The sequence below is a fragment of the Hippoglossus stenolepis genome, chromosome 16 (genome assembly GCF_022539355.2).
Source record: "Hippoglossus stenolepis isolate QCI-W04-F060 chromosome 16, HSTE1.2, whole genome shotgun sequence".
In the NCBI taxonomy this organism is placed as follows: domain Eukaryota; kingdom Metazoa; phylum Chordata; class Actinopteri; order Pleuronectiformes; family Pleuronectidae; genus Hippoglossus; species Hippoglossus stenolepis.
Genome location: NC_061498.1, coordinates 12540627 through 12556318, shown reverse-complemented (window position 1 = coordinate 12556318; position 15692 = coordinate 12540627). Strand labels below are relative to the sequence as shown.

General features: G+C 39.9%; 1 protein-coding gene across 1 annotated transcript in view; it reads left to right on the top strand.

Moving 5' to 3' along the window:
* The window catches only part of baiap3 (BAI1 associated protein 3), a 37450-nt gene that overhangs the window by 9265 nt on the left and 12493 nt on the right, over positions 1–15692 (top strand). The window contains exons 2-13 of the mRNA XM_047343876.1: positions 786–931; positions 9121–9208; positions 10242–10325; positions 10523–10630; positions 11227–11259; positions 12299–12365; positions 13250–13463; positions 13663–13707; positions 14197–14274; positions 14936–15041; positions 15207–15314; positions 15399–15491. Of these exons, the coding sequence (XP_047199832.1) occupies positions 795–931; positions 9121–9208; positions 10242–10325; positions 10523–10630; positions 11227–11259; positions 12299–12365; positions 13250–13463; positions 13663–13707; positions 14197–14274; positions 14936–15041; positions 15207–15314; positions 15399–15491 (1161 nt within the window). The 5' untranslated portion in view covers positions 786–794. The remainder of the gene's footprint in view (positions 1–785; positions 932–9120; positions 9209–10241; positions 10326–10522; positions 10631–11226; positions 11260–12298; positions 12366–13249; positions 13464–13662; positions 13708–14196; positions 14275–14935; positions 15042–15206; positions 15315–15398; positions 15492–15692) is intronic.

Below are 15692 nucleotides of genomic sequence, written 5' to 3'. Positions count from 1 at the left end.
TTACCTCTGATGTACCTGTACATGAGTTGTTACCGAGTGGGCCTCTCAACACTTGTGCCTTTCTTCTCTTAGACCAATTGCTGAACCCCAAAAATGACCCCTCATAGATGTTGAACGCACAAATTGGATAAAAGCTAAATGACATGTTATGTAAATGTGACGGTTCTCTTTCATGTTTGGAGGGGGAGGTGAGGGGCATTGAGCTACAACATGAAATTTCCCCACTAGATCTCACCAAATTCTACACACTGAACCTTTAAGACATTCAGGAAAACATTTCGAAACATAGTTAGTACTATATTTTTGCGCTCGTTTCTTGCCTTTTTATTTTAATAACACAACCTTTTTTCTGACATTGCTATTATGCAGCTCTTAAGACTCCCAGCTCGCCACTGCTTCCGGATTTGCATATTTCTTTACAAAGTCCCATAAATAAAGGTTGAGTGCCTGAACTGAACAGACTAAAAGGTAGAGGATAAATTGCACACCCTGGGGCATCAGTCAGACAGACCCAGCACTCGCCTTCTGCTGAGAAAGAGTATAATTATGTTAAAAGAGCAAAAGGTGTGTGCGTGTGCTTTGCAGCAGATCCGACCACAAGAAACCCTTTAAACCAACTGTATGTCAGGAAACAACCAGTTGTATAAATATGATCGCACCGTAAAAGTGTTTTGACTTGCTTTCTTAGAGTTAAGCTTGTGAGTTACTCCTTCACGCAAACACTGCCAATCATGCTCTTGCAGTGGAGTGAGAGTTAACGTGATGTTGGCTCTTTGTGTCCGCAGTGAAACAACATGACGGCGCTGCTGGACCTGAAGAGCAGCGTGCTGCGGCAGGTGCAGAGGAGCCAGTCGCTGAGGAGCCGGAGGGAGCCGCCGACGCCCACCCCTGGCAGCCCCCTTACACACAGTCCTGACCCCTTACCCCGCAGGTGAGTCGCTGGTGTGAGCTCTTTTACTTACACCTGGCGTCAAGTGCTGTAACTGGATTCTGGTTATTACGAGGTTATTATTTTCGTGGAATTCTGTGAACTTTTGGTGCTTTTTCATTTAAAATATATATATTTTTTATAAATACTTTGCCGTTTGTTTTCGTGAATTAATGGACACCCATTTTCATCAGATAAAAAACTCCCGATATGTAGAGTACAAGTAATCAGTATTTAGTCGGATAGTAGAACTGAAAGCTTTGTTCCAAGAGGGAACTTGTTAATATTTATTAGAAAATCTGCAAATTTTTTCTCATAAAGTTAGCAGCATCTGGAGATAACACAGAGTGAGGCTGCAGCAAAATTGAAGTTGGAACTGCTCTACCGCTATTGAGCTGACACATGTTTTCTTGGAAAATGTCTGTTTTAATTGATAACTGTGCTTTACCCCCGGTGAACATTACACGCACACATATACCATGACGGGCGTGCCTGGTGCTTGGCGCTATCATGATCACAACGCTACATCGCTGGCTTTCGAGAAGGCCACCAGGGCTTTGTCTTTAATGGCTGACTTCGTAGCAAGGTTAGCTAGATTCACCAACAGCTTCTGCCACCTCTCTCCAGGTTAGGTTTCTCCAGTTTGAGTCTCCATAAGTAAATGTCTAATCATAGATAACAAGGCAATTCATCACCCTAATAATCAATCTCTCTGTATCTGCATGAACTTGATTTGATCGGCTGGTACTTTCACTCATGCTTAAAAAGTTGAACTTTTCTCAAATTTTACCGCACGTATCCCAATCAAAGAGAAGCAACTAAGCCAAAATGAAATTGGGTGTTGCCACATTCATTCTGTTGCCATGAGTCTATTACTGGTGGACAAATCTCCATGCCATGGCATCCCTTAGGCTCTCTATAGGTGAAAGTGTGTAGCCTGAACGTTGTGTCTTATGCCACTACCAGTAGGGTTGTGTCATTTTTTTTAACTAACTCACCGATCACCTACTGAATGACTGACACAAATCAAGCCGTCCTTGAGTTTGAGCAAAAAGCAGGAGGCCGGCTGTTTATTAATATTACTCTTTTCAGAAACATAGTTGCCATTTAGGACAATTAAATATATATATTTGTTTCATTTTGGAAGTTAAATTGCAGTCAGGGCAGCTCAGAATGGTAATGACAGCTTTTCAAAAACAGCAGCACATAAGCAATAATTATTTTCTGTTATTAATTCATCTTCTGTCCTGACTAAGCCACAGATAATCACTTCTTGTCAGCAGTGTTTTAATGTTGCTGGCATTTATTCCACAGTTGTGACTTGCCATTAAGAGGCAATGTACAAGCTGCCTATTCCCCATGGACACATCAGCCTCTCTAGTACATGCACAGTCAGGCTCTGAGGAGATCACAAACGTTGCGTTCTTGTATATCAGTTTACACCACACGGTCTCATGTCCACACGTCTACTTCACGTAGGTTGCACAATAGCACTTCTATAACATCAGTTTTTACTCAAATGACAGACGTCTTCCTGCATCTCAAAATAAAAGAGCGATTTACTTTTTTTTTATGTGTTTCTGTGTGCGAATCTTAATATACATGAATGTTATGTGTGCTGAGTTATTGAGTGTGTATTTGTACTGTGTAATGTAATGTGTATGTGCAACTAAATGTTTGTATGTGTGTCGACTTCCTTAAGGTTAGAGAACCGTTGTTGTCATGGTTACAATAATGAACATACCGATAAAGGTCTGGAACGATTATAGATAAAAGTAACAAAATGTATCCCAATAGGTTAATTATCAATATTTATATATCACCTGACTCCCTCCATTGCTCCTGCCATACTAACCTTGGCCACTAGAGGTTGCCTAACAATAAAAAACGTAACTATGGGTGGTAATAAGCTGTCTATACAGGCAACCTATGGCAACCTAATTTTTTTTGTTTGAGTAATCAGTATAAAAAAATAATCAATATCTGTAGCCTCGCATTTGACAAACATACCTTTCATCTTCCAGACATGCTATCCAGATAATGAAATAGTTCTCCTCTATAGTGCAAATAAAGATCTACTCCTTTAAGATAAATTGTATAAAAGATAATTCTTTAGATTGAAATAAATAAATTATACATGTTCAGTTTTGATTGTATCCAGGTGTGTTTAGTAGAAAATACCTCTTAGCCATCTTAAACAATTTGTCATTTGTGATTTGTTTTTGTCATTGTATGTTTATGTATATTCTTGTGCATATGTATACATATTTACTTGTTTGTATTTATATTTGTATAAATGTGCTTACACTGTATGACCTGTATGTTTGTATCTTTACATGTACGTGAATATGTACCGTTTCTATGTATTGTGGTTATGTGCATATTATGCTGTATGTACTGTATGTATTTTTGTTATATTATTTCTTTATATTGTGTTTATATTCTTTCTCATAATGTTGTGTCATGTCTCTGTCAGCTCTGTGTCCTTGAGAGCATTGGACAATAAAAATGAAACTGGACATAAAATGGATTTTGTACCCAAATCTGGATCTTGTCTGATCCTTTCTATTGTTTTAGAAGTTTTTACATCTCTGCCTTGTGGCCCCGTTGAAGTCAAGCACCTGTTTTCTTTTATTATCAGTCGTGTTTTAAATTTTCATCTGAAGCCATAGGTAATAGTATGAACCAGAGGTTTCTATAGCAACCTAAACACGGGCTGTTGCCACAATGTGAACTTGTACTTGTAATGACGACGATGGCTATTTTTAGCATGGAAGATAACCTTAGATGTTTAGTTGAAGACGGATACATTTTGTGTTTTAGACACTAGACCTACAGAGGACCGTTGCGGGACATTTTTCATGTGTATTTTTAAGCATAATATTAATGCTGTCTCAGTATGATTTATATTTTTAATGAAGTTTGATATAAAATCTGCTCCGGTGGAACCCCATTTGTGTTCTTCTTTGAACAGTGATTTGAACTGTCAGTGTCTCACCCTTTTCTCATTTCCCTCTCCAGCTCCCCAGTGCTACAGCCTTCAAACTGAGCCTCAGCCGTGCACATTCCCTGAGCGCTCATCATTAGAGGCAGACCGTTGATCTTTGTTATCCAGTCAGTCTGCAGCTGACCGGCAGGCACTCTCACTTTAATTGAGAATTTGCAAATGAGGCCGTGAAGATTTGGGCCGCGCCATCCACAGTTGTTGAACCAGTAGTTCAGTCGACTGTCAAAGCGGAGCTCTCTGGCATTTTTTAATTAAGTTGAACAAAATTTGTTCGATACCACTATGTGAGAGGGTTGGTAAGTCAAAAGCACAAGACGCTGTCGGAGATGAGCCCGGCCAGGCATTATACTGCATAAAAGGCACAGGGATTTCTTTTCAATTTGATATTTTCATTTTATTATTGTTTGCCTAGTTCACCTCCATCTTTGTCATCAACAGTGAACTTCATATTACACACCCGACTTCGCGGGATTTGAATCGTGAGCCTGCTACAGTCGCTTTTGCAGATTTGACTCTTCAGTGTCACTGCGTTGAAGATCTCAGTTTTTAAATCAATGCAGAGAATGACTTTAAATGGAAAGAAAATGCACGTACAGTTACAGCCATTAATGGTGGAAATACTATGCATTTAAAGGATAAGGCTGGTGTTATTCTATATTTTTCTTACTAGCAACGAATCCAGTGAAAATACCAAAACACCGACGTGTTTGTGTTCCTGATTCAGCCACCATCTGTTGCTCTCAGCCTTAAGCCCATTAATTCGTACTTAATCTTTAAATATATGTATGCAAACAGACTTTTCTGTCAGAGTTTGCTAGATTGGTTCAATCTCAACAAGAATGGGTCAAAACCTGGTGTATTGCTGGACTGTTAATGGTCAGAGTGAAGAAGTGAGGAGGGTGTGGTCAAAATCTGCTGTGGAACTACAGTACCCCAGTTAGCATATGCATGATGTTAGTGCGTCCTATTTGCTCTGTTCCCAGTGTCAGCCGCTTTCAGCCCTTTATCTGTTTGGTTCTCTCCTCCTGTCTGTGCTCACAAATACATTATTTCCAAAGTCCCAACAAAGCTAGTCTTGTATACATGCATAGTGATTGAAACACAGTGGAACCCATTGAGACTACACGTTAACCAGCAGTCGCTTCCAAGCCAACCCGCTGCTCTGTAGTGCTGAGTTTCCTGATTGTGTAACAGCAACAAACAAAGACAAAGTAATCTTCACAAATGGGTTTAAGACAACAGCCATGATGGGATTTCAGTCATATTTACATGTAAAATAATCACATAATATCTTTCTTATTTTAGCCTTTTCCACATTTGAGCTCTGCACAATGTCCGGACTTGATCGGCCCACAGTTGACAGTTGCCCTTTCACACATGCCGCATTCGACCGGATCTGCGTGAGGCGAGTGTTCCCATGGACCTACTGGAGTAATTCAGTTTGGATTAGGAGAGCAGTTTCACAAGTGGCATGCAGACTTTGCACGCGGGGAGCTGGCAGTTTAATTTCTGGTTCAGCTGGTTCAGTCATTTGCGTTTAGCTCATCTGGGAAAGGTCCATAAAAGTTGAGGGTTGCAGTGCATGTGAAAGCCGCCTTCGTCTGTCACAGTGTCACACAGCCGACGTCAGGGCATCAAACTGTTGCTCTTTGCAATAGGTAAGCTGCATCATCGTTTGATTAAGAAAGAACAAACTAGAATGGCACTGCGCCAAGGCCCAACAGTCCCCTTAGATTCAATCATGCTGCACCAAATTACACACACTAAATGTGCCTGATTTATTTTCATCATGACCCGTTAATTACTCTCTGAGAATTCCAAAACAGAAATTGATTAAAAATACGAAAAGATTTTTTACTCTGCAGCTTCTACATTCAGTGTAAATCAATCCCGTGTTTTTTGCGTAATCCTGCAAACTGACCATGCCCGACAGTTTCCCTGTGAAACCACATTTAAATTCACTCGATCCGGCTTTGTATTTGGATCTGCACCGAATTGCAACCACATTGCTCATTTACATCAGTCTTCTGGTTTGTTTTTACCATGAATTATTCTCTGATTAATTGACAAAAATAAAGAAGCAAGTGAAAAAAAAATCTGGATCCGCACCAAAATTTGATGTGTTCTTTCCTGATTTATACCACATCCTCCCACTAAAATTTGTGGTAATCCATATAGGTTTTGCTTTATTCTTGTAACAAACATACAAATGCAGATGGAAAACATAACCTTCTTGTCGGAGGTAATAACATGAAACAGATTTCCTATCTTGAAAAGTGTGATCAATGCCCATTTGCCTGTTTTTAAAATGGTTCAAACCCTCAGGCAGCCATTGTCCCAAACAGTGAGCGAGTATAACAATTGTAAAGCTCCTGAGTTGGAAACAATTTCACACCAGGCCACCGCTCAGTCCATCACTACTTGTAGCTGCTGTTTCTTTTCACAAGTTATTGAATGGAAAGATTCTATCGGAGCTGTTGAGATCGTATCTCCGCACCGAAGCCTTTTGGCCTGTAGTGTTGCTGTTGCTTACTCAAATGTGTAATTAAAGTAAAACAACCCGTCTTGTGTGTAGCGTTGGGTTCTTGTCACGGACACCCTCAGTTATGATCGGAGCTGAAGGCTGATATTATGCACTGACAGCCGTAATGGATCACATTTAAAACATCATCTCATTTTATTAGAACGCATACAGACGTCACATTGTCTTTCATGCTGCACACGACATTGATGCCTGCTCTATTAATTACTATGTATGCACTGCCATATTATGTTGAAGTTTGAAGTGAGGGGCCCGCGTCACCTCCCCTCTCCCAGTGAGTGCTGTTTTAAAAACATGTTCGATCAGATGGAGTGAGTTCACCATGTTTGCCTTTTTATTTATGTTTTTCCTTCTGATTAAAGATGGGGAGACATAATTGAAGTGTTTGAATGAATATTTGAAGGACCTGTTTCCTAGCAACATCAAGTCACTTTGTTATTCTGGTACCGTGTGTGTGTGTGAGCGAAAGGTTAAAAGATATCAGCAGCATTTTATTTTATGTTTTAAATGAAAATGAATTGGATTTTCATGAGTTCGGTTTATTTCTGCTCATAAACACGTCGTCTCAAAACTCAGAAACAAAAAGATCTCAGCCTGTCCGGACAAATCCTCAAGCTGTCTGACTGATAGAAGATGGGACAGATTTCTGGATGGAAGAATGCCCTGAGTGATTTAAGATGGATTAGGCAAGAATTGAGTGTCTCATATTGCGAGTATTATGATCAACTGAAGCTTATTTGTACTAGATGTGCAAATGAAAATAGGCGCGCTTAAAACAAAACAAGACAAAACACTTGGTCTCTTTTTCAGTGGAACAGCTTTTGGGGGGGGGTGGTCATTGACAGATTTTAGATTCGACTTTATGTGGTTTCAAGCTTTCCATCACTGACTGAGGTATTTCAGATGAGAATAACAACTCGCGTTCTATTTTGTGTTTGGTATTTAGCAAAATTAACAAACCCACACCATTGGAGCTATAAGTAAAGTCCTGACTTTGTTGCAATAGTTCATTTGATGGAGATAAAATGAATCTTTCATTATTGAACTACCATTTAAGTAATTTTTTAGTTCAAATATCCAAAACTCACCGGCTCGAGCTTCTTTCATCCAAATATTTGCTGGTTTTCTTGGACTTCTTCATCTTTAAAGTGAATATGTGCGGGTCAGTCTCACAAAAGCAACCTGCATGATGTAAGTCTTTGTAACTGGTAAATCCAGAATATATCATGCACTGCAAAAATTGTTAGGTTGAATTTACAAAATGTTATTTTTTGCACAAAAAATGAAAGTTTAGTACACATACTTTTTTAAGTTGATTGTATATATTATTCAGTTGATTCAAATTCATTTAAATTTTAGAATATACGACAAGACGGTGAATGTTTGAAGGTCTTCCGAACAAATTAAGTTGCCAACTAGTATAGGTTAGTAGATGTTAGGGACATAACTTCAGTCGTGCACCTTAGCGTCATCAAGTTTTTTGGCCTTGTAATCAATGATACAAGCCAAACGTAAGGGTGAGCTGAGGCTAAATCTGACTGGCTACTGTTACACATTAAAATCAGGTAAATAAAGCCAGATTGAAACATGTAATATATACATGTTGAATATTTGGGTGAAGATTAAAAAAACAACTACTGCTATTTGATGAATAAATCCACCTCTCATGTGTTAGTGGGTTTGAAGCCATATGCAAACCCGACCAACTCTCCCAGCATGGCTGCCATTAGTGTTCATCAATACCTCAGGGGTTTGCCATCCGCTCCCCCGCCTTGGTGAGAGTCAGTGGGTGCTGGGATGGGCTGCCACATGCCCGCTGTGATGCAATGACGCTAATAAAGGAGCGTGACGGGGCCTCTGCGGACGAGCTCTTCTGCATAATGTTGTGGGGATGGCTGAGAGATGAAGAAGGAGACTGGGAGGGTGGGATTGAGGGGGGGGTTACAGGGAGTGAGGAGTTATATGGCCGATCCAGAAACACATCAGAGCTGCTCCCAGCAGCCCTGACGATTTCCATACGGGCTGGGAAGGAAGTTGCCTGGTGAGAGATTTGGGTGCAGGGAGAGGTGAGGGTGAAAGTGGTGGTGGTTGTTGGTGGTGGGGGGATTCCCAAGGTGTTGAGCCAGCTAACTCCCCCTCCCCCTGAATGTGCCTGTATCACCATGACAACTGGGGCCGGCGGGAGTCCGGGGATTCACTCACACCTGGAGGAAACAGAAAACATCATTTGCATTTCGCACACAGCTCTGCTCATCATAGTAGATTAACTTGGTTCATGCAGAGTGAAGACATGTCGCATCGTTCACAGCTTTGGTCCTGACCGGCTTTGCTTTTTTTTGATGGGGCGTGAGATAAGACGGCGTTTGATAAGATGATAAAGAGCTGAGCTGCAAGCGATGGAGTCTCAGTAGCTCATCATGAGGAGGAGAGAGATCATCTTTATTGACAGATGCTCCACCATAGTGTCTGTAAACAGGATGTCACTGAAACCCACTGTGTTTTTAATTACTATCCAGAAACATTCTGATGCCACACTGATCCAATCCTCCCCCACACACACACACTTATTTTCTCATATATTCACATTTTCCAAGTGTTTAATCTCTATTTTTAGAGTTGTCATCAGCTCCCTCTTCTTGGCAGGATTTCCGAGGAGAGTGCAGAGTTCTTTGAGCGTATGAATGCTGTCCTTCAGAAACAGGAGAACATGCTGCGGGCTGCCCAGGCTGAGGTAACCCACACCCAAAGTTCTACCTTCTTGTCTGTTGCATATATTAAAGCACGTCCAGGTAGCGAGTAGGCCGTCCCGCCGCTGTCATTCGGGCCCACCGCCGTGGCCCAAATGACGTCAGTGGACAGAAGGGCCGGGTTGAGTTGGGTGCTCTGAGGACTGGAGGCTCAGCTGTGACAAGCTGCTGTCAGTGGCTATGTTCAGCTCCTCCTGCTGCCACTGCCAACCAGGCAAAGTTGCTTTATGGACATGTTTGCTGCGAGCGTGTTGACTTCAGTTCCAAATTGATGCACGTCAGCAGAGTAAAAAGAACTAAGCAAAAAGCAAAGTACAACAAACATCATCACCACATATTTGATTCTAGTGGTCTCTTCTAAGTGCTTAAATGTTGTGCATTTCGTAAAAATTGTACATAAAAAGTATATGATAAGCTTTGAGATTCTGTATTGTCATTTTCCAGATGTGGACAATAACTTAACAAAGTAGCATTGGCAACCTCTTATATTTGGAAAATGTAAGATAAACTACAATGGCACCCAGTAGAGCGCATACCTCCGCCAAGCCCCAACAGTCCCTTAAACGTGCCTGATTTTTTTTCATCAAGCTCCAAGAATTATTCTCGCCCCTGATCCGTACCAAAATTGAATGGGATCTTCCCTGACCTGTACCACATCCTTCCACCACGTTTTGTGGTATTCTGTCGAGTAGTTTTTGCTCAATTTTACTTTCAAAGAAACAAACCAAACAAATGGACAGGGGCGGAAACATGAAGTCTTTGGCGGAGGTAGGAGAACTACACATAAACACATGTAACACTATCAAATGTAAAGATGTTTGAAGTTATGAAAGCAGATGTATGCATTTTTTAAATAATGCATACATCTGCTTTCATAACTTCAAATATAAGTATATATATATATATATTATAAATATAAGTTTTGATGATAAATACAATAATACAATTCTTTACTTGGACCTTACTTGTTGACAAAATTCTGTTTTCCTTGTCTTAACTGGTTCTGTCCCCTCACAGTGCCAAAGAGGGGCCTGCACAGTGCCGCCGCCCCAAGAGCACGTGGACCAGGCCTTTATCGCGGACAGAATCAGCAGGACAGAGGTGCGTCAGCTCAGCCTCGCTGTTTCCATCGTATTTCAGCAGGGAATACATTTTAAAAGTCACAATAACAAAACTCAGTGGTGTTTTTTTTTTCATCCCTGCCTCTGATGTGCAGCAGAGCAGAAAGCATGAAGTAACAAGAACATGAGCTTTTATTTTTGAAGGGCTGTTATTAAGTGGAGCGTGTTTTCATGTAGCTGGACCTGCTGTATGAGGAGGCTGTGTACACCGTGGTCAACCGTGTCGGAGTGCATTCGGCAGAACACGTGAAAAGTGACGAAGAACTGTTTACGTACATGCTCAAGGTAGCTATCCATCTATCCTATCCATCTTATTTATCTAATCTATTTGATCTATCTATTATATCTATTTATATATCCATCTATACTATATATCCTATCCATCGATCCTACCTATCCTATATTTTATCTATCTAATCTATCTATCTATATTAGTATCCATCTAATCAATCAATCCATCTATCTATATATTTTATCTCTCTATATATCTATCTAATCTATCCATCCATCCAGCACACTGTTCACAGACCCTCACAGTCTTATTTGTTGTGCTGCTGTACAACTCTGAGCAGATGTCCTCGCCACTAAACCGATTAAACATCAAAGCAGAGTCACAGCAAGTCCTGATATTCAGCCGTGATATCCCCTTCATTCGGATGTCATGCTAAGGATTCTTAGCCTCTCATGGCTTCTTTCTTCAAGGTGTGAAGAGCGTGTGTTCGGATCCAATGATTTCATAAAGGAATTTCACTGACCTTTGATAGGATTTTTGTCAGTACATGTCTGAATTATTTTTGGCTCTGAGAAAGCAGAGTGTTTCCATCATGCCAATACAGATATATAATAACCCTTGTCTTCTGGTGTCTGGTCGTCTCTACAAGGTGTTCGATATGGGCGAAGAGGAACATATAAATGTTCATCCATACTGCTGGCATGGAAATTCACACTTGTTCATCAGCTTTTGTGCTTGTGGGAGAACTTGGGGTACAAATGTAAATTCCCATTCTGTGCTACATAATTGAGATATGACTCAAGTTATTGATTAGACATATGACTCTCTAGATATTTGCAGTTGAAAAAAAGAGGTTAATTTTAGGTGTTGTAATACGCTCTTAATTTATTTGAGTTAAGTCCACATTAGTGTTGTTTTTTGTTCATCTTTGAATTTGAAACGAATTTAATATTACATTGAAACTGTAATGGTGACATTGATTACAGGAATCAAGCTAATTTTCTCAAAGCAAAGAGTCTCCTGATAGATTTCAATATGCTGCACTAGAGAAATGAATGGAAATCAACTGGTGCCTGGAACAATAGAAAAAAATACTCCTACATTTCTGAATTCCAACATCATTGTCAATATAATACTGCTTTTTGCTGGGATCTAAAATATCGGTGTGATTCATGGTAAATGTCAATCAGCTCCAGTTATAATCTTGAGTTAATAAAGTAATAATAAAGTAAATAAAGTGCAGATTTAGAAAACATCACTTACACATTGGTTGTGGAGCCACAGTTTCAGTGCATCCTCTGATATATTCAGATATATGCGGTAGTAATAAGGTGAGAGCCTTCAGATCTGGAGCCACAGTTGGAGTACATTATAATGCCCTTGGAGTCTTGATGTATATAAGACCTGCACTTGACTGCCAGGGACTTTGCAGATGTATCTGTTAAGAACTGTATAGCTTATTGAAAATGTTTGGCCGTGTAAACATTATCTACAGTTATGCTGCCTTCGCTCTTACTGCCGACTTTTCCTGCTTTTTGACTCACAAAGCTGTAAGTGACCTGGTAAAGCAAAGCAGAATAGATTTGTACATTCATTAAGTAATGCACGCTGATATTTACTTAAATAGTCACAAGAGCATCACGTTAGGGGAATGCACTGTAATGTACTCACTGTGTGACCTTGTTTCTCACTGAACAGCCTGTAAATTCCTTTTTCCACAGCGAGCCAGTTTTTCCTTGAGAGTTTCTGTTTTGAAAGCAAAGAGTCTGATGGCCAAGGACGCGAATGGTGAGATATTTCAAGCATTAAATAAGACGTAACTGATGGGAAAACAAAATGAAATGTGCTTTATCCTGCAACAATGGTGGATTGATAAGTTTATAAATGGCGCTCACTCAATAAATCTTCAAGTGATTCACCTCCTGCCACCCAACACTATAGATTCTTCAGCAAATCATAGCAATAGCGTCAGATAATTGCACTTTGCAGTAATAACACAAATTATATTGTAGAGATAATAAAATGCATGATTGGAACAAAATCAAGGTTCTTATGAACTTTTTCTAGTGTCATGATGAAAAGAAATGAAAGTTTCTCAAAATCAGTTTCAGAGTGGATGATTAAGTTTATTTCTTATGACTTAACCCTAAAGTGGGAAATGCCTGGGCTTTCCTATTTAAAGATTCACTTTACAGCATATTCTGTTTATTTCCATATATTTAGATTTTTAAGAGGTTTCATTTCTTCTATAAAAGTATTTTTTTCGTTTAGTAAAATTATTTTCTCATCAATCAGAAGCTGAATAAAATGAAATTGAAGTGTAATATTTTGGACACATGTATAATATACACAACAAGATAATTATTACTGATTCTGCCGCAAGGCTATTAATAATAATAACAATAATAAAATTTCTGTGCTTCACAGACATTATAACAGAAAATGCATGCTGTGTGATTACAAGTGGAAACAAGTTAATGCTGGAGACAATGGATTAATGAAAATCACTTTAAAAGAGGACACTGAGCTTGTCTGATTGACAAGCACTCCCCCCCCCCCAAAAAAAACCCTTATTGTAACTGTGTCGGCGTCCATCTTCTTGCTGCCGTAACATAATCATCCCTTTCACATGTGTGCTGACCTTTTCTTTGTGTCACACTGTGGCCTGCCAGGTTACAGTGACCCCTACTGCATGCTGGGAATCCTGGTGGGCCAGAGCCCCCGGGAGGTGGAGGAGAAGAAGGAGAGAAAGTTCAGCTTCAGGAAGAGGAAGGAGAAACTGGAGAAGCGCTCCAGCACCAAGGAGGTGCTACCCGCCAGGTGTATCCACGTGACAGAGGTTAAACCAGAGACTCTCAACCCGGTGTGGGACGAGCACTTTGTGTTGTGAGTGCAGCCGTTTAACCTTTTAACCATGTGCAGGACGTGGTGATACTATATGTGTGACACAAGGGATTCACAGTTTCACATTTAACACCCGATGCTGTCAGTTACGTGAACAGTGCAACACGTTTCTGACTCTGTGTAAGGACCATGAAAGGTGTTTATTGTTGGTGTTTACTCATGGAGATTCTTATTCTTACAGTGAAATAGATGATGCTCACAATGACCTTTTACATCTGGACATATGGTAAGATTTGTGCACGGACGACACCTTGAATTCCTCATACATCACCATCCCAGAGGGACAAACACATTTTATATTGTGTTAGATTATTGTTAAATTTGCTTAGATTTCTTTTATGCATAACGGGTAACATCCAATAAATGTCTTTAACACAATCTCAAGTATTTTCAAAAGGTATTTTCAACATTTTTATTTTTTTATTTTGCAATAACATTGAATTAATTCTTGATCAAATACTGTTTCTGGTTACACTTTTATCCGTAATGTCCTTGAGTGTGAACATTATCACTATAAAGATTCAGTTGTCTTTTAATCTTGATGTCTCAGCTCTAAATTGGAAGTTGGCTGATGCTTTTCTTCAGCTACAATGGGTCTTGATTGCAGAACGTCACCTCTCGGTTCCGTTAATTGTTACAAAGATAACGAAACGTGTTCCTCCCCGAAATGAGATGCTGTAATAATAACATCTGACATGTGACTCTTCTTCTTCAGGGATCACGACGATGACGTGTCTGTAGCTGAAGCCTGCAAGAAGCTCAATGAAGTCAGTGGACTTAGAGGAATGGGCAGGTAGAGGAAACTTGTATTGTTTGATCCTGAATTATGATCAATCTAAACTTATCTAAGGGCTGTAGGGCAGCTGGTTCACAAGTTTACTTTATATAAGTTGGTGATTCATTGATTCATCCAAATAACTTTGTGGCAGTCAAATGATGAATCATTCAACCTCCCAATCAAAGGGTAATTTCCATGTGATTCAAGTGAAATGTTGCACTTCATAAATGAAGAGACTGAAAACCTGACACCATCCTCTTGGTTAATTAAGAGATCATTTGGTTTTTGGCCTTTAACCTTAAATAGAGACTGACATATAGGAAAGCCCACTGACAATAAAGCTGTGCACACAGAGAACACAGAGTTCAGGCATGTCATAGAGAGATCAGTAAATGGCACAACTGTCTAATGAAAACCTGAGATTGCCAATAATAGCCGAGGGACAAAAGGTCCTAATGCTGTGGTGGAAAATGTGCAATTTTCATTTCAACAAAAAAACTGTCTTTCATTAGAAAATGAAACGTATTTTGCTGTCGCTCTAATTGTAAGTCCTTGCAGATAAAAGCATTAGCTAAATGCCTAAAAAAATGAAACTCTTTGATTATAACTATACTAGGGACTCAACCAGAGACAAGCAAGAGAAACTTTTCCATGCCTGTTGCTTCTCTCTTGTCAGGTATTTCAAGCAGATTGCCAAGTCCATGCGTGCCGATGGATCTGCATCATCGGGTTCCGAGGATAACGCCGATGACTTCCTCGGATGCATTAACATCCCTCTGAACGTGAGTGTTCAAAGTGGGAGAACTTCCAAACTAACTCTCACTAGTCAGAGGTGCCGAGCTGCTGTGACAAATCTAGCACGACCTCAATTAGACTGAAGGATTCAAACATGGCTGTCCCTGGAAGTGTGCCTGTGCCAATGATTAAGGCTGCTGTCCCTCTTGCAGGAGATTCCTGTTGTCGGCTACGACACGTGGTTCAAGCTGGAGCCTCGGTCGAGTGCGTCTAAAGTTCAGGGAGAATGTCACCTGATGCTGAAGCTCTTCACCAACCAGGTTTGTGTAAAATCTTCTTTAGTGTAGATAATGATAGCCTGCGACTTTTAATGTTAATGGTTGTTTTTTTTTTCAATCCATCAGAGAGACACAACTTTGTCCAAGAAGGATTCTAATGTTTCTATTCACAAGAAACTGCTGAGTCAGATTGTGGAGTATGAACATGCTAATGTTAAGGTGAGTCTCCTCCAGATTTTATCAAACAGTCTAAAGCTATTTGTGTTTTAGTTTTTTTTTGCCATGACCTACTCTAACAAAAAACCTATGAATCATTGAATCACTTTAATTTGCTATTTTTGTGTTAAAAGCACTTGAGCTTAAAGATAGCCTTATCTAATCAGTTGATTTGCCTTTCATCTGGGACAAAACACAAACAGC